The sequence below is a fragment of the Myripristis murdjan genome, chromosome 15 (assembly GCF_902150065.1).
Source record: "Myripristis murdjan chromosome 15, fMyrMur1.1, whole genome shotgun sequence".
Lineage (NCBI taxonomy): Eukaryota > Metazoa > Chordata > Actinopteri > Holocentriformes > Holocentridae > Myripristis > Myripristis murdjan.
Window position 1 is genome coordinate 516,673 of NC_043994.1, and position 23,112 is coordinate 539,784.

Below are 23,112 nucleotides of genomic sequence, written 5' to 3' on the forward strand. Positions count from 1 at the left end.
CACCTTAATTGGAAAATGCCCTGTACCGGAATATTCAGTTATGTCTGCACATGCTTGATTCACAAGGAATCCTGGGGCGTCTTTGTTGTTATGGTTACTGCAAGCGGGGAGAACAGCATGGCGAACAACAGCAAGAGCCAGGAGACTGCAGTCTACCTTCAGCTAATGAAAGACTTAAATGTCATGGAGTATATCGATGGGAGAAAACACAGAAATAGCGACATCTTCTTCTTCTTCTTCATCTGTATTTCCTATAGGCGTATTGCTGCCCCCCGCAGGTTGAGTGTTGCATTAAATAAGAGCGTGGAATACGCCGAAACACGGGAATATGCCAAGTAACATGTAAACGGAATATTCCAGTTGCTGCAGTGTATATAAACACCTTATTTAGAATATTACCTTACCCGGAATATTGAACCGAATCGGAATATGGTGTGCATGTAAACGTAGTCATTCAGTTGCAAAAACAAAAACAAACAAACAAACAAACAAAAAACAACAACAGATCAAACAGAAGAGGAAAAATAACAGGGGCATATAAAGTCATATTGAGTTAAGGATAAGTAACCTGTGGGAATGCTTGTGCAAAACAAAAAAAGAGTGCTTCCCTTTTGTGGTATGCACCAAGGCATTGCCATGTATGTTGTTGATTTTGGCTTTTGTGAAGGTAGCCAGTTCATTGCGCTGCAACAGGACCAGTACTTGAACACAAAGTTGTTTACCAGGGTTCAGCTATCCAGAATAATTTCCCCTCAAACAGTTTACCTATCGCCACCTGTGGCTCTCAATGCTTGATGACTTTCTGAATTGTTGTGGTGCTTTTGACTTGACACACCAAAATAAAATGTTTCCCCTAGATGGTGTGGTGACACAAAAATAACTTAATCTGTGACTAAGTTGAACATGAATGCACCCCCCCCCCCCCACCCCCGCATAGTCATTATTCCTTTTGGTTGAAAAGTAGGTAGCTGAGTGGGTGAAGCACTGGCAGTAAAACATGCCACAAATGCCACCCACTGTAAAAGTCCACTTACAGTAGTCTGTAGCAATAAGATGGTTTGAAGTGCTCAGACCTGTTGGAAGAAAGTGTCTAGCAATGATATGTGTTTAATGTTTGTTTTTCTATATCCCTTGTGTGTCTCTTTGGCAGTCAGTGAGTGTCCACTCTGGAAATGAGTGTTTTCAATACTCCTTCAATGTGCTATCCCCCTGGAAATTTTGTCAGTGTGTTTTTAATACCAATATATTCTCCTAAGACTGTCAGTGTCTCTCTTGGTCTTGGCTGTGGATCTCTCTTGTCCATTTGATCATGGTCTCTGGTGATCGGTACAGGAAGATTAGTTTAGAGTAAAGTTCCTCTTCTAACTCCAGCTCCCCTGTCTCCCGCACCTGAAACACATGCAAACTTTGATTTCAGTCACATGTATTGCTACTTAAAAGATATGTGAATACATGTGCACATGTGTATGTACCAGCGATCTCAAGTAACATAGCAGGAATACTTTGTTACTGTAATTTTTTGTGAGAATTCCTTCTTTATTCAAGTGTTTGGTCTCTATTTTAATGATTTAGGCATACGGTCTGCAGGCACAGGTGCATGTAGTGGGAACAGTGGGAAAAAGAGTTGTGGTACCAGGGGCATGGGTTGTACTGGTCTCTTAATTAATCTTGAGTGTGGTTTGGGAATAATATGCAGTAAACCAATTAGAGTGCCATCTCACATACTCTTTAAAAGTCAGGTGTGCTTGTACCTTGGTGGATTGCTATTATAATGCTGGATTTTCCAGGTAAGAAGGAAGGTTTCTGTGCGGAGAAAACAGATCCGCTCGTGCACAAAGTGAAAGTGCACGAGTAGATTATCTACGGTAACAGCAGGACTCCAGTTTATGTGGGCATTTTGATAGTTTATGTGCGAGGGTATCACTGGTATATGAGAGTGGTTCTGTAGCATGGCATTACAGTAGTATGAAAAAGAATTTCAGTAGCGTATGCAAGAAGTTTCCAAAAGTGTATATGAGTGTTTCAATAGTATATGCAAAAGGGATTCAGGAGGGTCTGCAAGAGATGTATCATCATGTTTGTATGTATGTCACAGGTTAAAGGTATTGTTGTGCAAGGTAAAGTCTGAATTATGTCACATATGGGACCATTGTCAATCTGTGTAAATTCTTGCCATAATCTCAGAGGATTGATTTGATCCACCCAAAGGTGCACTAGGATCCTGTCGAGCAAGGAACTTCATATGTGTGCAATATACAGCATGTACAGTATACATGTACATATATACATATATACATTATGTGTGTGTTTATGTTCATAGACTAACCAGGAAAATGTCAGTGCAGAGCTTGAGGATGCGGTCCACGCAGGGAAGTTCCTCAAACATAATGGAGTGGGAGATTTCACTGAAGAACCCTCGCACGAATTTACCAATCACTAATACCACCGATACATATAGACCCATGATCCTGAGAAGAGAGAGTACAGGAGAGTACATTTTACTATCTCCAGGGGACAGTTTGTCTTGTAACCAACAGATTAACAGTGCACATACACACACAATAATTAGGGCTGTCAAAGTTCACAAATTAATGCATGTCATAAATTTGAGGACCTTAATATATCATTTAAAAAATGAACACAAATTAACTCAGTGTTCAACTTTGAACTACTTTTGACCTGTAATCCCACTTGACGTCACCACATGATGAGGCTCATACTACCAGCACCAACCTGCTGAATACCAATAACAGACTAAATGAATCACAAGACTGACTCTCTGGACAAAAATAACATAATGTGGACATACTTCAGCATTGAAATATCATTCTGTTGGAGCATAAGTTTAAACATTATCTAAATTCTAATGTTTTTTTCTGGTGCTTCCAGTTGTGTGTCAGACAGTGGTGGATTGCCATAGACTGTAGGCCTATCGGCACTGTTTAAGACAACAGGCTGAAAAACATACAGATTGTGTTGGGAATCCATCATATAGCCCCCCATCAAAGAGCAACAACTGTTGCCAAAATACACTGTACAGCAGTGAAAAGGTCAGCAAGCAAGTAATTTAATGCATTTCAAATATGTAGTCAATCATGATCAATTATTACCTACGTTTTTTTTGTCTAGGTTGAGGAACAGTCATACACATGACACTCACCACCTCCCCTCCTGATACTGTGCCCTCTCATATCATTAAACAAACTTTTGATGTAACTGGCCCTAGCATTAAAGTTATTACGAACTCTTGCTTAGCCTCTGGCATGTTTTAAACCTGCAGTTGTCCAGCCTCTGCTCAAAAGCCACGACCTTGATGTTAAATGCTCTAACTATTGGCCTATCTCCTAAAAGTTATTTCCTTTATTTTGGCCTCCCTCAGTCTTCATTATTCACTGCAGATGGTCAAAAATGCAGTACCATAACTGGCACTAAAAAGTGAAAGCCCATCACCTGTGTCCTAGGGTAAGGTGCATAATACTCTGTAGATTCATTCAATATTAAGGGCACTTAATATATTGAAATAATAAAGTCAAAATAATAATGTTTTAAATAAATACTGCTATCTGTGTAGAAAATAGCATATGCTGTGCATACGCAGCGTTTATACATCAGGGCCCATATTCACAAAACATCTTATCTTACCACTAAGAGTACTCTTAAATGTCACTAAAACCTCCTAAGAGTTTCCTCTTAAAAGCTGCTGAGACCAATTTTTACTAAGGAACTTAGAAAACTCTTAAGCTAAGAGAAAGGGGCGGGGTCGACCCCGTTGCTATGGATGATGTCATGTTTCAGGAACAAGTTGACTTACTATACCTGCAGTGATTGGTTGATAGGGAATGGGTCTTTGTGTGTGATATTATCTTAGAAATACTGCAGAAAGAGGTATTATGATGCTCTTGGAACATTTAAATAAAGATCTAAAAATAAAACATGTAGCTTTCTCTGATTAAACATGAAACAAAGAAAAATATAAAGGCCAATCAAGCACATGTTAAGCTAATTGTCAGCAGCCTCTTATGCATCTGTACCACGTTAAACAATTAGAAAATATGTATATAAGCAGCCTTTCAAGTATTATCTAGATACTACAAATGCTCATGGAGGTGGGATCTGCATTTATGTGCAGCGCCACCTACCTGTAAGAATAAGACATGATCTGATGCAATCTAATATTGATACTTGTGGTTGCAAGTACACTTAAAGCATTTTAAGCCTATACTCATAGGATGTGGTTATAGACCTCCCAGCTCTAACTATGAATATTTAGATAAAATGTGTGAAATGCTTGATTCTGCTTGTAGTACTAATTTTGAATTGTATTTTATGGCAGATATGAATGTAGACTGGGGGTCGTTGTCCTGTCCAATGAGAAGGAAATTGGTTGATTTATGTGCAGCTTCGGGAATGATCCAAGCAATGGATAAACCAACAAGAATCAGTTTTAATAATGATGGCAGGAGAGTGGCCACGTGTATTGATCATCTTTATTTAAATACACCTGAGATTTGCTCCAAAGCTATATCAATACCAATAGGATGTAGCGATCATAACTTAATTGCAATTGTTAGGAAATCAAAGGTGCCCAAAGAGGGGTCGAGAATAATTAAAAAAAGGTCATTTAAAGCATTTAATGAAGAAAAATATGTAAGAGATGTTTCAGATGCTAAGATGTCAAATATCCTGCTGCTTGAAGATCCTGAAGCTGCCTTTAAAGCTTTTGACGAAGTATTAACAAGTGTTATAGATCAGCATGCACCTGTGAGAAAAGCCACAGTGAGGACTATTAACTCACCATGGTTGGACAGAGAAACGAAAAAATACATGATTGAAAGAGATCAGGCAAAACAGATTGCTATATCTTCTGGTAGTAAATCAGACTGGCGAGTTTATTGTAAATTAAGAAATTTTGTCACAAAGTTAAATAGGAGAAAAAAAAAAAGAATATTATGGTAATATTGTTCAGGAGATGAAACATGATAGTAAAACATTATGGAGTACACTAAATTTTTTAGTCAAGGGCTCCACCAAGTCTTCGCCATCTTATTTAGAAACTGGATGTGAGTTGTTAACCAAACCCAAGGATATTGCTAATCATTTGAATAATTATTTCATTGATAAAATTGCTAAGCTAAAAAGTACCGCACAGCATAATAACACAGACCTTGCAGATAAATTAATAGATCAAATAATGGAAGGTAAAGAATGTAATTTTGATTTTAAGACTGTTACAGTTTCCAAGGTTGAGTTATTGTTAATGAATTGCAAGAATAAGTCAGCTGGGGTTGATTTTCTGGATGGAAGGTTATTGAAACCTATTGTTGTTATAGTAGCCCCAGTGATAACGCATATTATTAATTTATGTTTAACTAAAAATATATGGCCACAGGGTTGGAAAATAGCAAAGATAATACCAATTCCAAAAAACAAAAAGTTGCAGTTTTCTGAGACAAATAGTCAACCTATAAGTTTGTTGCCAATTTTGAGTAAGATTATGGAAAAAATTGTATATGAGCAGATTCAGTCATATTTTTCGAATAATAGTTTATTTACTGATTTTCAACATGCTTATAGGGAAAAACATTCCACAGCAACAGCTATGACCCAGATATTAGATGACTGGTGTAATGAAATCATGCAAAAGAAAATGATAGGAGCTGTTTTCCTGGATTTTTCGGCAGCGTTTGATATTCTGGACCACAAATTATTATTAGCGAAACTGAAACGTTATGGGTTTTCATCAGCATCATTGTTAACTATTGCAAGTTATTTGAGTGAAAGATGGCAAATGGTTTATTTTAATGGAAGTGAGTCAGAACTTAAACAAGTGCAACATGGAGTGCCGCAAGGAAGTTGCCTTGGACCTCTTTTGTATTCAATTTTTACCAATGATTTCCCCTTGGCATTAAAAACAGCTCGCATGACAATGTATGCTGATGATACAACAATCTATTTAGCTGGAAGAACTATTGAGGAATTAAATGGAAATTTAAGTGAAGAAATGAAATTGGTTTCGGAGTGGGTAAACAGCAGTGGACTTATTTTGAATGTGTCAAAGACCACTAGTATGGTTATTGGATCAAATTATGCATTGCGTGCAAACCAAGAGCTTAATGTTACGATTAATAACCAATCAATTAAACAGGTAAAAGAGGTAAAATTATTGGGAATTATCATAGATCATACACTATCATGGGACATGCATATTAGGATGATAATAACCAAAATTGGGAACATTCTTTCAATGATAAGGAGATGCTCTAAATATTTTACAACACAAATTACTAAACAAGTTATTCAAGCCCTGGTTTTGTCACATATGGATTATTGTATTGTTGTTTGGTCCAATACCTCACTAGCCAACATCAGAAAACTGCAACTTATACAAAACAAAGCAGCACGTGTAGCACTTACTTGTGGAATAAGGTCGAATATGTGTCAAATGCATGCCAGTCTCGGCTGGCTGGATGTTAAGAACAGAATGTCATATTTGTTGATGGTATTTCTTCGAAATATTATAACAACGAAAATGCCACTTATATTTTACAGGAAATTGTCCTTTAGTTCAGAGATACATAACTACTCAACTCGACATGCAGCAGGAGGTTATTTTATTTTACCCAGGACACTCTCTCAACGTACGGTATTATACAGAGCTATGAAGGAGTGGAATGCCCTTCCCAGTTATGTTACACTACAAAGAAACAGGGTCAGTTTTAAAGTGAAACTAAGAGATTATTATTTAGATCATAATTTTGATCAGTAGTGTAGATTTGGAAATTGGGTCCTGGCATTTTCGTGTGACGTGATACACAGCAATTGCCTTGTTTTATTTTGTATTGATTCAATGTAAGAGCGGGTAATGTTTATGTTTGGTGTTCATCTAGGATGTTTTGTGTGTATGTGTATGTATTAAGTATGTGTCTTGTGTATGTGCTCCTGTTTTTTTTATATGTTAAGTATGTGTGGTATACAGTGGGTTTGTATTGTCACTTATGAAAATGGAAAGACCCCAGGAAGAATAGCTGATGCTCTGCAAAAGCTAATGGGGATCTTAATAAACTCAAACTCAAACTACAGGGACCATGGCTGATAAAACATTTGAAGCTGTGCCCTCCAAACGAAAGCGAAGAGTCACAGAGTTAGGAGCTACTTTTAGTGCTAAGACGCTTTGTGAAATTCTTTTAGCAGAGAAATTTAGGAGTCCTAAAATTAGGACTAACTTAACATCTAGGTTAAAGACACATTTTTATTCACTGGCCTTCTTGGCCCACTAACCTTTTAATTTGTCGTCATGTCTATAACTTTGTATTTTCCCTTGTTGTATATTGTTTATTTTTCAGTGTTAACTTTTTATTCAGTGTCCTAGCAGAAAAAGAGCACAAAATCTAGGGCCTTTATATATATTGTTAAGTGTTTCTTTTATTTTGATTGCATGTGTATATGTTCCTCACCCATATCCAGCCAGAAAGCCAAGGCTAGGTGGACTGACTTTGTCATTAAATATGACCATGGGCAAAACCCCACAGCTCCCTGAGGATGGAAGGCAATCTGCTATTGCAATGTCCCACCACTCCTGGTTTCCACTGCCATTCAGTGACCTGTCACTCATCAGGGACAATGTCACGTCCTGGTACTCGTCTTCATTACCTAGGAGACAACCAATGAATGGGTTTAGAACAGCCAAATGGATTGTGACATGGTAGTGTATAATGAGCAGCCATTCATCAGGGACAATGTAATAGCTCAATATTTACTATCTGTATACCTCATTAACACAAGGGGGTTAGAAAACAAAATGAAAATATAGTGTGGAGTACGATGCCATTTAATAGCTTCTCAATTCTTTGCTGTTCCATCAAGGCATGATAATAACATGATAATAGCATTATAATGTAATAACTGCTCAGCATGTGATAAAACACCACTCTAAATAAGCACCCAATGCATTACACTGACAAATGTTGTTGCACCATTTTTTTGTTTTTCCACAGCCCAAGCACGGGCCAAACTGGTTCCAAATCGGTTCCAGGCAAGCACCAACTTCGAGCAGGGGCTAAACAGGAGCCAGAGAAAGAACCGATGACGTGACCCACCACGTCATTGGTGGGCGGGCTTACAGACCCAAACGCGCGCAGCGAACACTAAACATATAGGTAAACATAGTCGTCGTTCGTTCCAACCACAAATACGACGGGTAGCCGGCAATAATTACGTTTTTCGCCTCTGGACCGCAATGTAGGCTTACAAAGACACGAGCAGTATTTGCATCACTACAATGGGTCTTCCGTGTTTGTTGTCGTGATTCCGAGTGAGCGTCTCGCACACCCATGTGATCATGTTTTACGCTGACGTAATGATGTGGCTCTGACTTGGCTCCGATTGGCTCTTGGCCGATGGAAAAGCAAACCAGTTATTTGTTGGAACCAGTTAAGCACTGGCTCTAGCACCAGCTCCGAACTAGCACCAGGTGCTTTTTGGTGGAAAAGGGGCATAATATGTTTCTTGGAGACTTGTAAAGACAAGGTCCTCTCAATGTGTGAACTGGTACCATCAGTTATTAATGTGGTTTTCGTGGTAATAAAATGTCGTTGTAGCTGCTCAAAAGAAAGTAAAGTCTGGCTCTCGAATAGATCTCCTAACTTTGTTATCCCCTAGGTGTGCCATGCTTTAAAGCCTCAGTCTGTACAGCCTGGCAAAAAGTCTGTGCTATCGAAAATAGGAGCAAGAGGGGAAGTTAGCTGAGCACAGCCCTCTATAGTACGGACAGACCTCCAGGCTTTGATTGCACAAAGTAATAGGGTTTGTACAAAAGTTCTGGACAGATTTAAAGTTATTTATTCTTAGTATTTTAATCTGTTTTGCTACTTTCGACTGCTGTGATGATTAAGTCACGGGGTGTCATCCTGTTTGTTCTAAACATGAGGGCATGTAAAGACCTTTGAAACTCTAAATAAACTTGAACTTTTACAAATTCACTTTTATGTTTTGTGTTCTATACTCATTCATTTATTTTCTGAACTGCTTATCCTCACAAGGGTCGCGGGGGGTTGCTGTAGCCTATCCCAGTGCTCACTGGGTGAAAGGCAGGGTGTTCTATACTGAATGACTTATTTTCTTGCAACTCAGTGAGATTCTGCTTGGTGTGTTTGTCTTGGACAGGTCCCCAAGAGAATGAGATCCTGTGTTTCAATGAGATTACCTGTATATATATATATATATATATATATATATATATATATATATATATATATATATAAAAAATGGGAAAAAAAATGGGAAAAAAAAGTGACAAGGTGAAGACTGACCTCCATATAACTGGCTGACTGGTTTGGCTTCAGCTCCATTTGGGGCCCGGATGTAGTTAGGAAACATATGTGGAACACACCTGGGGAAAAGATAATATATTATCTGTAAGATACAACATGTCTATACAATAAAAGAAACACAAAATAATGAAGAGGTCTTCTGCTGTCTTTCACTCTTTATTCCTCTCTCACTCCTTTACTCTCTTACACACACACTCACACTCTGTCTCTTTGTCTCTCTCTCTCTGTCCCCTTCCCACCCAACTGGTAGAGGTAGATGACCACCCACTCTAAGTCTGGTTCTACCTGAGGGTTCTTCCTGTTAAGGGGGAGTTTTACCTCACCACTGTTGCAAAGAGCATGCTCAGGAGGAATCTGTTGGGTTTCCCTTCTCTTCTCTACTCTGTAGAGCGTGGTCTTCACCTGCTCTACTTGTAAAGCGTCATGAAATAACTTCTGTTGTGATTTGATGCTATATAAATAAAGACTGATTGATTCACACACACACACACACACACACACACACACACACACACACACACACACACACACACACACACAGCTATACATGCATATACACTTTTCCTCCAGTGTGTGAACCTACACAGGCTTAGTGCGATTTCCAACCAATAGTGAGGCCAGGTCTGCTCTGACTGGGTTCCCAGGTTCCAGATCTATGGAGTGTTTGTCAAAGGTGTGTTCCACAGTCCCACCTTTACCCAAGTCCCTGTTAGAGACAAAAAAAAAAAAAAAAAAAAATAGAGAGTTGAGAAGAGAGAAGAGAGTTTGCAGAAGCTCTTCAGAGGACAGTGGCCACAGATGTCAACAGCCCAAGCAATTACTTTGTTTCCTAGTAAGAAAGTCCAAAACATTTTGAAAGGCTCATGGTTCAGGCCGGGCCTTGCGTATGAAGACACTGAGCCCCACCAATCCTCTGCTTATATACTGTCATCATGAAGCACTTTTTAAGGATGATACCAGCGATTTTGCACATTAAGCATTATATTTAAAAAATGTATATACTTCACATTTCTGATAATCTTTTCCCAAAGCAAGCAGCCATATTTTAAAACTCCAACACCATTTCACTTCTTCAGACATTTGTTTCCATTCATTTCTCTACAATATGAAAATTAACAGTCAGAGACTTCAGAACTTCAGAAACTTTCTTCACACCAGTATTTGATCACCACACTATAGTCATCCACACTAGCTTTCTTAAAAGCAGCAGCACTGTTGTATTTTGATGCTTTGAAATTATATGTTATGTATAGTTTGTCCAATTACTTAAGAGCCTGAAAGTCTGCACTTCAATCACATCTTGATTACGCCATTGCCAGTGGTGGTGCACAAGGGCAAAATTATAAATATTGTGTCACTGTCCAAATAGTTATGGACCTAAGTGTATGTTTTGAAATCTTTAGTACACTTGAATAACTTGCAAAATGGTTTGTTGCAATGTAAAATGAGATTAAATTGCAGTAAATGAGCCAAACTTTCAAAATCACTGGGATGGTCCTTGTGTCATTTTGATATCGTGCAATTTTCCTTACTTGATAGATATCATGCTTAGGGTAGAAAAATGTTCTTGGGGGAAAAAAACAAACAAAAAAAATTGACCTAGTTAGTTAGTATAACTACTGGCGGTCATTGTTTCATAATGCAGTATGGTAAAAGGAACTGCAAAGATCATAGTCGTTAGCTGCTGTTTTACCTCTGGAAGTTCCAGGCCAAACGTAGCGTCAAATCAACCGGACTCCCCAGTAGTTCTTTGATGACTTCCTGTCTACTGGGGGGGCTGATCCGCCACACTGACCCAGAACTACCCTCGATCCTGGCTGTCACGATATCCTCATAACTGTAAAGAGTTATGAACTGCATAGCAACCTAGACAGACACATGCACACACGAAGAGACACACAAAATTTAGCAGAAAGAACACTGGTAAAAAGACGTGAAGCTTGAATAGGGTAAACACAAGCAAAGACTAACATACATATTTCATTGCGCACACACACACAAACACACTATAACTTAGGTTGTGTGAGCTTTTTGAAAGTAAAAAAAAAATATATTGTATTTTGCTGTCACAAATTTATATAGTAGTTTAGTTTAGTTTATATAGCCCCATGTCAGGGTCCTGCACTGGGTCGGGTACCCGCAAAAACAGCTGATTTGCGGGTGGTTTTTAAACACATTTTTTTTCCCGGGTTCGGATCTGGGTGGAAAAAATAACATACAGGTCGGGTCGTGGGTTTTAGATTGACACATCAAAATTAATATAAAATAATAATAAATACAATAAAATAAAAACATAAGTTGTAAGCTGGTTGTAAGGCTGTGACATGATCCATGGGCTGTGACTGCAGCTTGCACCGCAAGCGCCATGTCCGGTTCATTTGCCGCGCAACCATTTCCGGATTAGCAAAACAATAAAAATGGCGGAAGATGTGAGAGCAAAGCTACAGAGCGGAGAGTACAAATTAGTTGACAATTCATCCTCGAGAGCTAAGTCTAAAGTCTGGGAGAATTTTGGTATTATCATAGATGAAGAAAATAATCAAGTCGCTGGGTTCGCTGCCTGTAAAAAGTGCAGGAAAGTGTTGTCTTACGATAGCCGCGAACTTCATCATTGAAGAAACACTCTGAGCCAGAGTCGAGCTGCTCTGGAAATGCCGCCGCCGCAAAACCAATCAATCCCTTCTTCACAAAAAAAGGTGAACTTAATGCACCAAGAAAGCAAGACAAAGAGACAAAGTTACAAAACTAGCAGTAAAGTTTGTATGCAGTGGCATCAGATCTTTTGAAATGGTGTGTGGGCCGGCTTTACGGGATTAGCACAGGGACTAATCGACGTTGGTGTGCGGGCTGGCCGTGTCGATGCAACGCAGCTGTTACCAGATCCAACAATTGTATCTCGCAGAGTGAATAAATATGCTGAAGACATTCGCCAAAGCATCAATCCTGAGCTGAAAGAACAGTTAAGTGAGTTTAACGGAGCAGTCTCTTTGGACATGTGGACTGATGACTATAGAAAAATAGGCTACATCTGTCACACACTACACTATATCAACAACAACTAGGAGCTGGTGGAATGAGTGCTTTCTACGTCGGAGTGGGACAGTACGCTACGTAAAACGGCTAAAAACATCAAACCAGCAGTCATCCAAGCAGTCATCTGAGAAGATACAGCATCGAGGAGTTCTTCTCCAAACTTGTGTACGTTACAGACAGAGGTTCAAACATAGTGGCAGCCCTTCGCACAGTAACAAGACTAAGCTGTGCTGCACATGTGCTAAACACCGTACTGTACACTACGATTGGGAAACCAAGCGAGGAAGATGTGTTTGGAGAGGAGGTTTCTGCACTTATCAGTGGAGCAAAGTCACTGGTAACCTACTTTAAGCAGACAAGTCTCCAGACGCCGCTGAAAAAAACACTTAAGGCATCAGTGGAAACACGCTGGAATTCAATCCATACTATGCTCAAGTCGATCAGCTGTCAATATGAGGACGTTTGTTCCTTGCTGCTGGAAAGGGGGGAAGAGGGTCGTTTTAATGACTTGCCTGAAGAAACACTGCATGCAATGGTGATGTTTCTTGAGAAGTTCAAGGAGGCTACCAAGGCACTGGAGCCATCCAAAACTCCATCCCTTCACCTCACTGCTGTGTGGTTTGACCGCCTGAAACGCCACCTGCAACCATCCTCCACTGATAACCAAACATTTTCCTCTCTGAAGGGAAAATGCCTCAAAATCCTGCTCGACAAGTACGAGGTCCACCTCCTGCACAAGCTGGGCATGTTTCTGCATCCAAAGCTGAAAAGTCTTAAACTTCTTGCAGATGAACATGAAGTGGCAACAGTGCACCACGAAGTGCGACATCTTGTTAAAGGTAAAAATTAAGTTAACACAAAATTGGAATAGTTATTATTCTTAAATAACAGTATATATACTGTTACTGTGTTATAGGCTTATTGTCTTAACCTATTAGTTTACTTGTTTTGTGGCTTGTCTGTGTCATCTTAGATTTTATAAGTAAAATATTATTAGGAAACAAGGGCGGACTGGCCATCTGGACGTTCTGGAGAATACCAGAATGGCCGGTGCTGCCAGTTGACCGGCGGCCGGCCAGTCTTTTTTTTTTTCCTCCCCTTTTTGCTTGTAATCTACTGTTGTTCCATATCCAGACCGATAGGTGGCAGCAATGCGCCGGTAGGCCCTTTGATGCGCAGGCTTACTCGCCACTCAGCCGTGTCAAAGATACTCGTGGTAGTGTGTGCCTGTGTGCAAGTTGAGATGACTAGAGAGAGACCATGGACACCGCTCGTGTTGCTAATCCTAAAAAAAGGAAAGAAAATGGTGGGGCTGAGAAGGTAAGAGAGAAAAAAATTAGGCAGTTAGAGAGCGAAGCATCTCAATGCAGGGATGCAAACAGCATGCCGTAAAGCGTAACTCGCTTTTTTCGTGCCCATTTGGGTGACTTGTGTGAATCGTGCACATCCGATGAATTTTTTTTTTTTTTTTTTTTTGGGGGGGGGGGGGGGTGGTGGGGGGGGGGGGGGGGGGGGGGGGGGGGGGGGGGGGGGGGGGGGGGGGGGTCGACTTATCGATCACGGAATCGCGGAAATAGCCAAATAAAACGGAATCTATTTTTAACGTGGAATTTAAGCCAAAAGGCAGAGAAACTCTCCAGCTACAGCAGCGCACCGACATAGATTGTATAACAAAGCGAAGAGTTGCCACTCCGCTCTATTTTCACTGGCTAACAGCAGCACACTGGCTTATCTTGTCTATTCAGAGAAGAGGTATCACTTCGGCTTATTTTTCAATCTGCGTTATCACAGGCATACTACTGCTCATTCATTGGTAGCTGAATAGTTAGGTCTGTTTGATAAGTATTTTACATTTTTAAGACAAATAATTTAACATATTGTTAAATTATTGGAGTCAAGCTTACTGGTAAACATCTACTCCAAGATAATTTATTATGTTATACAACTCATAAACATACACTAGCACTACATACCAAGTGTTTGACCAACATATCTCCTCTGTGCTACAAAAGATCCGTGGTAAACCCCCACCCCCCCATGTTATATTATTTTAGGTTGCTACGTTTTTATCTACACTCACAAATTTGTTGTTTTGGGCCGGGCTTAGTCAAAGTCCAGGGCTGTTTTTTAGTCCCAGTCTGTCCCTGTTAGGAAATATATTTGTAATATTTATAAAGTGTGCTTATTAGCACCTCCAGACATGGTAACCCTAACATGCAAGAGGGGTCACAGGATGGATCACATGATCAGAGAATTTATATATCAAATGCATAATTTAAAGAGTATTTTTGCTACACATGTTAAAAACTAAACCCTGAAATCCATCAATATTATATACAAACTCTATACTAAGCTTAGTATAGTTTTTTCCAGTGTATTTATGTATGTGTGTATACTGGTAGCCTAATTTGTATATATTATGTATGTATCACTATGGATTTCCATGTTTTATTTTAAGTTGCATAGCCATAATCTTGCTCCCTCTATTACACCACTCTAGACTTAAAAGACAAGCGTGGATCGCCTGAACACCGTGTCACTGCTTGTGTCCCACCACCTGAGAAGAAATCCCGAGCAAGGATGGAGGCATTATCCAATGTCGAGGATTCTACTTCCAGCGATGATTCCGGCACCCAGGATGAAGTGGCCAAATACATCGACTTCAAGACAAAGAAGGTGGGATGTTTATTTTTTTCAGGTGCCTAATAGTCACAGTTGTGTGGTATGACCCAGATCCGCCTCAGTTTATGTACAGTATTTAATGTGTTATGTCACTGTACTGGTTTACTTGTACTGATTTATTTTGGTATTAGCCAGCCTGGCTGTAAGAACACAGAGACATGTTCTTTTTGTTTACCTCTTTTGTTTTAATTTTTGAGCTGGACTTAAAATTTGACTTTTACTGTCCATAATGGCAGTTAAAAAACAGTATTCTGCCAGTATATTCTGTCAGTAGCCTATTCTGCCTTCAATAAAGTTATATGACGCAATCATTCAGTTATGCATTATTGTTATTGTATATGATTGTTAAAATGGGTTGCTTTATAATTGAGCTAAAACAAATCTTTTCACTTAGTTGGGTAAACTACAGATAACTATCTTCTTTAACTTTCTGAGGATCGCTTCCACTATTTTGCAACGGTCATTGATTCAGCTGTTTAAACGCGTTTCACCATCTAATCACACAATTTGTGATTGGACGAGAGAATCAAAATGGCTGCCACCGTTTAACAAGTGCCACTTCCAAAACAGTTAATAGTTATTTAGATATTTGACAAATAAGTGGATAAAACATACAACTATCACTTTTAATGTTTCTGAAGCGTTCAAACATTACACAGTGTTTCCCTGATGGATTACTTTTCTCCTCGATGGATTCTAAAACACGTTATGGCTTGTAACTGCTGAATGTCTGGACAGAAAGTAAGTCTACTATTACACATGTAAAGTTCCTTTTAAGAGATTAAAAGTTTAAAAGCATTAAACGTAACAAACGAGTGATTTTACAGTCGTATGGGAGAAGAACACAGAGGGTTGATGATGGAGCTGAAGTCAGGCTTTTATTGGAAGAGCTGCTTCATTCAGGTGCGTTGTTTACTTACTGACACCTTAACTGTGGCGATATGCTGTTCAATATTCAGACAATATGACCCAAATGATTACTTTAAATACAGTTTACGGGTTGGGCTGCGGGTCGTGTTTCAACGAGTCGGATCGGTACTAATCGGGCTGATGCGCAGGTTTGCGGTTCGGGTGCGGGTTTGTACATCCCCGGGTCGGGGCGGGGCGGATCTTGAAAATTGGACCCGTGCAGGACTCTTCCAATGAACCAGAGATGGCTAGCGTTTTTGAAATATAAGTTTATCATGAAGGCTTACTTTCAGTGACTGAAGACAGCACACAGTGCGTATTTCAGATATTATGCATTATGCCTGAAGTTTCCCCTTTAACCTACTGGTGTCAATGTATCTTCTACTGTGCTCTACTTCTTTAATGTACATGGGCATGTTTTGTATTGGAGAGGGTGTGTTTTGAGCTGGCAAGGGCGTATTTTCAACTGACATAGTCTGCTGGACTGAGATTGTGATGTTTCAGGTGACTGGTTGTTTGATTAGCCCCTAAATGGATTTTAAGCAGATTTTTGTTACCAGGATACCCCAAAAAGCTATGATTGGATTTGCACAAAATCCAGGTTAGTCATGGGCCAGCACAGGCCAAATGACAAGATGGCGTGGATGAGTCCAGATGCCGTCGTGACTGCTCCGCGTAGATTGTGCTTTTTGTTTGTTATTTTCTTAGCTTTCTTTAGTTCTCTGACCTCTCTTACTTCTGCTTTAATAACCTATGACCACAGCACACTACTGAACATTGCTACCAGGACTACTTACCCTTTTCCTGGAGTTTCACATGATGAGAGCTCCACTTGGCCGAAGGAGATCCTATGGGATGCGGAGCGTAACCAGGGGAACAGGCCTCCGAGGAGGAGCAGAAAGAAGAAACACCGAGGGAAACGTGCTGGGGTCAAAAACAGGCTACGAGCGTGAGCACACCATCCTCCTCTTCCCAGTATTCTGCTTGCCAACGTCCAATCCATGGACAACAAGTTGGACGACATCAGGGCCCAGGTCCGCTTCCAACGAGACATGAGGGACTGCAACATCCTTTGTTTCATGGAGACATGGCTCATGCTGGAGGTGCTGGACCACATTATATGATACCATCAACAAACACTACGCCAAACACCCGGGCGCAGCCCTCATCGTGGCTGGTGGCTTCAACAAGGCGAACCTCAAAAAGGTTATGCCCAACTTTTTCCAGCACGTCACATGTCCCATTCTGGATCACTGTTACACTTCATTCAAGAACAGATACAAAGCCATATCCCTGCCGGCTTTTGGAAAGGCTGACCACGACGCCATTTTCCTCATTCCAAAATATAAACAAAGGCTAAGACAGGAACCCCTGGTATCGCGAGAGGTCAAACGCTGGTCCGCCCAATCAGAGGCCACGCTACAGGACGTGCTGAGTGACATAGACTGGGACATGCTTCAGGCGAGCTCGGATGACGTCAACGAGTTTATGGAAGTGGCTACGTGCTTTATATCCAAGCTGTTAGATGATACTATTCCTATGGTGACTGTGAAGGTTTTTCCTAATCAGAAACCATGGGTGGATAAGTCTATCCGTGAAGCTCTGAAAGCATGAACCGCTGCCTACAACAAGTGGCTCATCACCGGAGATATGTCACTGTACAAAGCGGCAGCCTACAAGCTCAGACAAGCGGTGAAAGCAGCTAAGAGGCGATACAGGGATAAGGTAGAGGAACAACAGTGCGACTGCAACAGCAGACAAGTACTGCAGACGATTACAGACTATACAGGACGAGTGAACAGGTGTTGTGGACTCCTCACTAGCAGAAGAGCTTAACACCTTTTTCGCTCGCTTTGAGGCTGGCAGTGCTAGCGCTAGCGCTGGGGTTAGCACAATCGAAGCAAGTGACCTGACCGGTGAGGAAATCCACCCACTCTCCCTCTCGGAGCACGACGTAAGGAGAGCTGTGAGACGAGTGAACAGCAGGAAGGCAGCCAGTCCAGATGGCATCCCCGGGTGTCTGCTAAAATCCTGTGCTAACCAGCTAGCTCCTGTGTTCACATCCATTTTCAATCTGTCCCTGACCCACTCTGTCGTCCCCACTTGCCTAAAAAAGTCCACCATTATCCCTGTGCCCAAAAAGACCAACCCAGCCGGTCTAAATGACTACCGCCCTGTAGCACTGACCTCTGTGGTGATGAAGTGCTTTGAAAGACTCATCAAAGACTTCATCTGTTCATCACTGCCCGACTCCCTGGACCCCCTTCAGTTTGCCTATCGCTCCAATAGGAGTAGTGACAATGCCATCACTCATGTACTCCACTCCACCCTCTCCCACCTGGACACTGGTAAGGGGAATTATGTGCATCTGCTGTTTATTGATTACAGTTCAGCATTCAACACCATAGTTCCCCACAGACTTGTCACCAAGCTCAGGGACCTGGGGCTGAGTCCCTCACTCTGCTCCTGGGTTCAGAGCTTCCTGACTGTCAGACTACAGGTGGTGAAGGTTGGAACTCACACCTCCAGCTCCTGTACCCTCAACACTGGTGCCCCTCAAGGCAGTGTACTGAGCCCTTTGCTCTACTCCCTTTACACCCATGACTGCACAGCAACACACCAATCCAACATAATTGTGAAATTCGCGGATGACACAGTGGTGGTAGGCCTGATCTCCAACAACAACGAGACGGCCTACCTGGAGGAGGTGGAACTGCTATCTTCATGGTGTAAGGACAGCAACTTGGGCCTGAATGTCGCCAAGACCAAAGAGATGGTGGTCGATTTCAGGAGAGAGAAGCAGAGGATCCACTATGCACCGCTCAGGATCTGCGGGACTCCGGTGGAGAAAGTGAGCAGCTACAGGTGCCTCGGGGTTCACATCTCTGAGGACCTGACTTGGACTACACACAACACCACCCTGGTGAAGAAGGCTAGGCAGCGGTTGTACCACCTCAGGCGGCTGGGAAAATTTAAGATCTCTACCATGCTGCTGAAAACCTTCTACGCCGCCACAGTAGGGTCTGTGCTTTCTGGGAGCATCACCACCTGGTACGGCAGCTGCAGCTCCCAGGACAGGAAGGCCCTGCACAGAGTGATCCGATGTGCTGAACGTATCACCCGTACAGCACTGCCCTGCCTCCAGGACATCTACACTCAGCAGTGCAGGTCCAGGGCAAGTCGGATTATCAAAGGCACTCACCACCCAAACCACAGACTGTTCGAGTGGCTGCCTTCAGGCAAGCGGCTTTGCTCCATCAAAGCCAGGACTGAGAGGCTGAGAAGGAGCTTCTTCCCCGAGGCCACACGGATCTTGAACTCTCAATAACAAAACACTTTATAACAGATCACATCAACACATATCACCTACCTGCAGTATCAGACAGCTCAGCACCTTACTACCCCCTGCTGTCTGACACTCACAGCCCCCGGGCTACAACTGCAACGGACTGCAACTGTTACACTACACTACTGGTAGATAGCAACACTGGAGGGGAAAGGGTGATTCCATGAGGCTGGATCAAGTCTGACAGTTTCTGAATCCCCATACCGGGCGTCGGTACTTGGTTTCATGGTTTCACGCTGACCCTGAACCTCCGTCGGAGCGGGTTGTTCTTTCAGGGTTTTGGCAGCTCAGTAACGGATGTGCGGCAGTGCCTTTTCATGTTCCCATTCCTCATTCATTTTCTATTTCCCTTTCTTACTTTCTATTTATTATATTACACACTTAATGTCAATAACTGTATATTGCATATAGGATTGTATATAGGAGTGTATGTATTATGAGTTCTATTTTATTTTTTTATTTTTATCTATTTTACTTGCACAGTGCTGGGGTTGTTGCCATTGCATTTCACTGCTGCTGTACTTGTACATTCATGCATGTGACAAATAAAAATCTTGAATCTTGAAAAATCTTGAGTGGCAAAATTTTGTGGAAAATTGGGTAAGAAAAGAGCTAATGATGCCAGCTGACCAAAATGGGGTGGGATATAGTGGGTGTAGTGTATCACCACAACATGCATTAACTTTCAAATGGATTCACATAACACTGCAAGATTTTATGGAAATTTTATTTTATTGCAATTTTAGAACTTTTGGAGGAACAAAGAAATTACTACAGCCAATCATTCACAGGAATCATGCAATATGACTCCCATATGCCAGCTTCATTATTATAGTTCAGTGAGTAATTATTACCTCCTGTAAAGGGAGTTGTCATGGGCCAGGAAAGAACTAAGTAACTTTTCAAGCCAATTGGCTGAAATGGAGTATGACAGTGGGCATCGCCTATCACAGACAGGTAAACTTATCCTTACATAACATTGCAAAACTTTGTGGAAAGCTTGGTCATGGACCAAGAAAGAGCTGGTTAATCTTTCACACCTACTGGCAAAAACGCAGTGTGGTGGTGGGTGTGGCCTATCACAGAAATAACAGAAATACTCCAGAAATAACTGTTTAATATTTGAATTTGTTAAATGCATGTTAAAAGCATAAGCCAGTGCTATGCAGGTGATCAGTGACCAGTAATCAAATGTTTTTGTTCTGTTACTAAGGTGAAGTACATTGTGTTATGTATATTTTGCATGAAAGTGTTTTATATAGACTGGGTGGCACAGACTGCCTTAAAATTGCCTGAACTGATACCACTGGACAGTTTTGTGAAAATCCTCAAGGATAAGGAACTTGATAGCATACGGGACTGCCACTGCTTTTAAACCATGATATCTGATCTGATTTTACCTGATTTCTACCTGTGTGTATGATTTTGTCTGAATGATTGTAACTGTGTAATTCAGCTGCCTCTTGGCCAGGTCGCTTTTGTAAAAGAGATTCTTTATCTCAACAAGCTTATCTGGTTAAATAAAGGTAAAAAAAAATATGTGATGTGCTTTTTTTTTGTAAAGGTTAAACCTGGCTCCACCACTGTGTTGTGCATAGTCCCTGTCAAATAAACTAATAAACTAAACTAAACTAATCTCTATGGTTTAATGTATGCATTCACTTTTGTTTTTTCCATCTGTAAAGCACTTTGATCACTGCTGTATGAAAGCTGTTGTGTAAATAAAATCATCGATTCATTCATTCTCTCTCTATGTCATTTCTCTCCTACCCGCTTCCCTACCTTCTGTCCTGTACTTCATTTGTCCTTTCCTTTTCCTTTTAATGTTTATACTTTATGTGAGGGATGTTTTTGTCTCATCTATAAATTTGCCTCTTGCTGTTGTTTTGGATAGTTCTCCCTTGAACATAAGATTTCAAATCTCAGTGGAACTTCACCTTATATATAAATAAAACAAAAGCACTGGATACAGACAGACTTAGACAAAAGTGAAATCAGTACTTACTGCATTGTCTCCAAACTGTGTGGTGAGTTTGTCATAGTCTGTTTCTGTGAAGGGCTGGATAGACTGTTGCTGAACACTCATCGTGAATAGAGGCTGGAGATGCACACACACAAACAAGCACACACAACAAAACAGGCTATTGAATTATGCACATTTCAGATATTATACTATTAGTGCGCAATACAACGTGTCTCTGGTATACACACTGAAATTTTCTGAGTTCTATTTCCCTCTAAAACCTGCTAATATTAACATCCTTAAATCATATCAAAAACCTAATTTTGCTTGTTCTATCTCATGGCTTTCCTCACAATCCATGTTTGAAAAACAAGTTACTGAACGAGAGAACAGGAAAAGGAAACCATCCTTGACTTACAATCACATAGTATCCATGACAACTTAATATTCAACACACTACCAACCTCAGAAAGGTTATCAAACATTTTGCTAGCCTGGATCCAGTCCACCTGAATAACCAGACCAACAGTTTTGAATTAGGTGTTGATTCCTGAGGTCTGGAACTGCTGTCAGTTCCCAGGGGTAGTTTTGATCAGATGCTGTGTGAGATGCCTGACTGGCCGGTCAACAAAATCTGTGATGAGTCCTTGAGCCACGGTGCCGCCCCTACAATCTGGTTGGCCATGCCAGATGCCACCCCAATTCTGGCCAAAATAATGCTCATAAAAAATACTCGGAAAAAAACAGTTGATCATTTCAAGATTGATGGGACTATGTGGTTAGTTTTACACTTTCCATATTCAAAGAATACTTTTTGGAGGTTTAAATGGCTGAAAACATCTGGCTACTTGACTCTGGTGATGAAAATAGTAAGGAAGAAAACTGGATATTTTCTTGTTTGTTGCTTGATATTCACCTGCTAAGCCATTGCTGTTGGAAAGGAAGAGAGCAGTCTGTCACACCTCCAACAATAAGAAAGAGTCAAAGTCTAATTTTATACCCAGAAACAGTACCCTTTAATGGCCGGACCAAGAACAAAACATGAGAAAATTATTTCCTTGCATATTTTAGTTATTTGGGACACAAATAACAAAAAAACATGTTTATTTTAAAAATTGACCACATAGTTTTATTTTTACAAGCCTCTACCAAACGGTTGAGTTGGCCTTTAAGGGTAACAGTGCATGTAGTTCACAAAAAATCAAAGTCATGTGAAATGTTTATTTATTGACAATTTATTGACACATTTAAAAAGAGATTGTGATCTACCATACTGAAGTGGCCTGACAACAAAAAATAGGCCTTTAAAACTTCTAAAAACTGGTCTAAAAACACATTTTTCATGTCGGTAACCATTTCCGTATTTGTGTCACATTCATTTCTAGCTATATTAATTTCCTTTAATTAATTTATCCATTTCTGTATATAATATCTGTAGTCATCCATTTCTGTATTTATTTTCATTCTATCCATTTCTGTATATAATCTCTGTAGACATCCAGCTAGCTAGCTAATGTCTATAAAAGTGTCACAAATCACATTGGTATGATGATAATTTCACTGAATATGTAATGTTTACCATTAATTGTATCATAAACAACAGTGGATGTATAAAAAGCTGTATTTTTTATAGTAATAATCAATTTAAATCATATTCACTCATTATTACTACTTGAACCTTTAAAGGCCAAATCAACCGTTCGGTAGACCATGTTTTTGAAAAATTATTATAAGCTTGTTATAATTTTTTTTCTGCATCAAGTTACATAATTGTGTTCAGTAGGCACTCTGAAACCATAATATGGCAAAAATAATATTCCTACCTTTGAAAAGTTGACAAAAGATGTCCC

The 23,112-nt window shown here is 40.5% G+C and overlaps 1 protein-coding gene across 2 annotated transcripts in view; it reads right to left on the reverse strand.

Annotated features, from left to right (window-relative positions):
- Positions 1-325: 325 nt before the first annotated feature.
- The window catches only part of piezo1 (piezo type mechanosensitive ion channel component 1 (Er blood group)), a 267,968-nt gene continuing 245,181 nt past the window's right edge, over positions 326-23,112 (reverse strand). For both annotated transcript variants that reach the window (XM_030070245.1, XM_030070244.1), the window contains exons 48-54: positions 21,305-21,397; positions 11,023-11,195; positions 9,913-10,035; positions 9,309-9,388; positions 7,455-7,650; positions 2,327-2,468; positions 326-1,389 (exon numbers count right to left, since the gene is read on the reverse strand). In XM_030070245.1, coding sequence (XP_029926105.1) covers positions 1,261-1,389; positions 2,327-2,468; positions 7,455-7,650; positions 9,309-9,388; positions 9,913-10,035; positions 11,023-11,195; positions 21,305-21,397 — 936 coding nt within the window. In that variant the 3' untranslated portion in view covers positions 326-1,260. The remainder of the gene's footprint in view (positions 1,390-2,326; positions 2,469-7,454; positions 7,651-9,308; positions 9,389-9,912; positions 10,036-11,022; positions 11,196-21,304; positions 21,398-23,112) is intronic.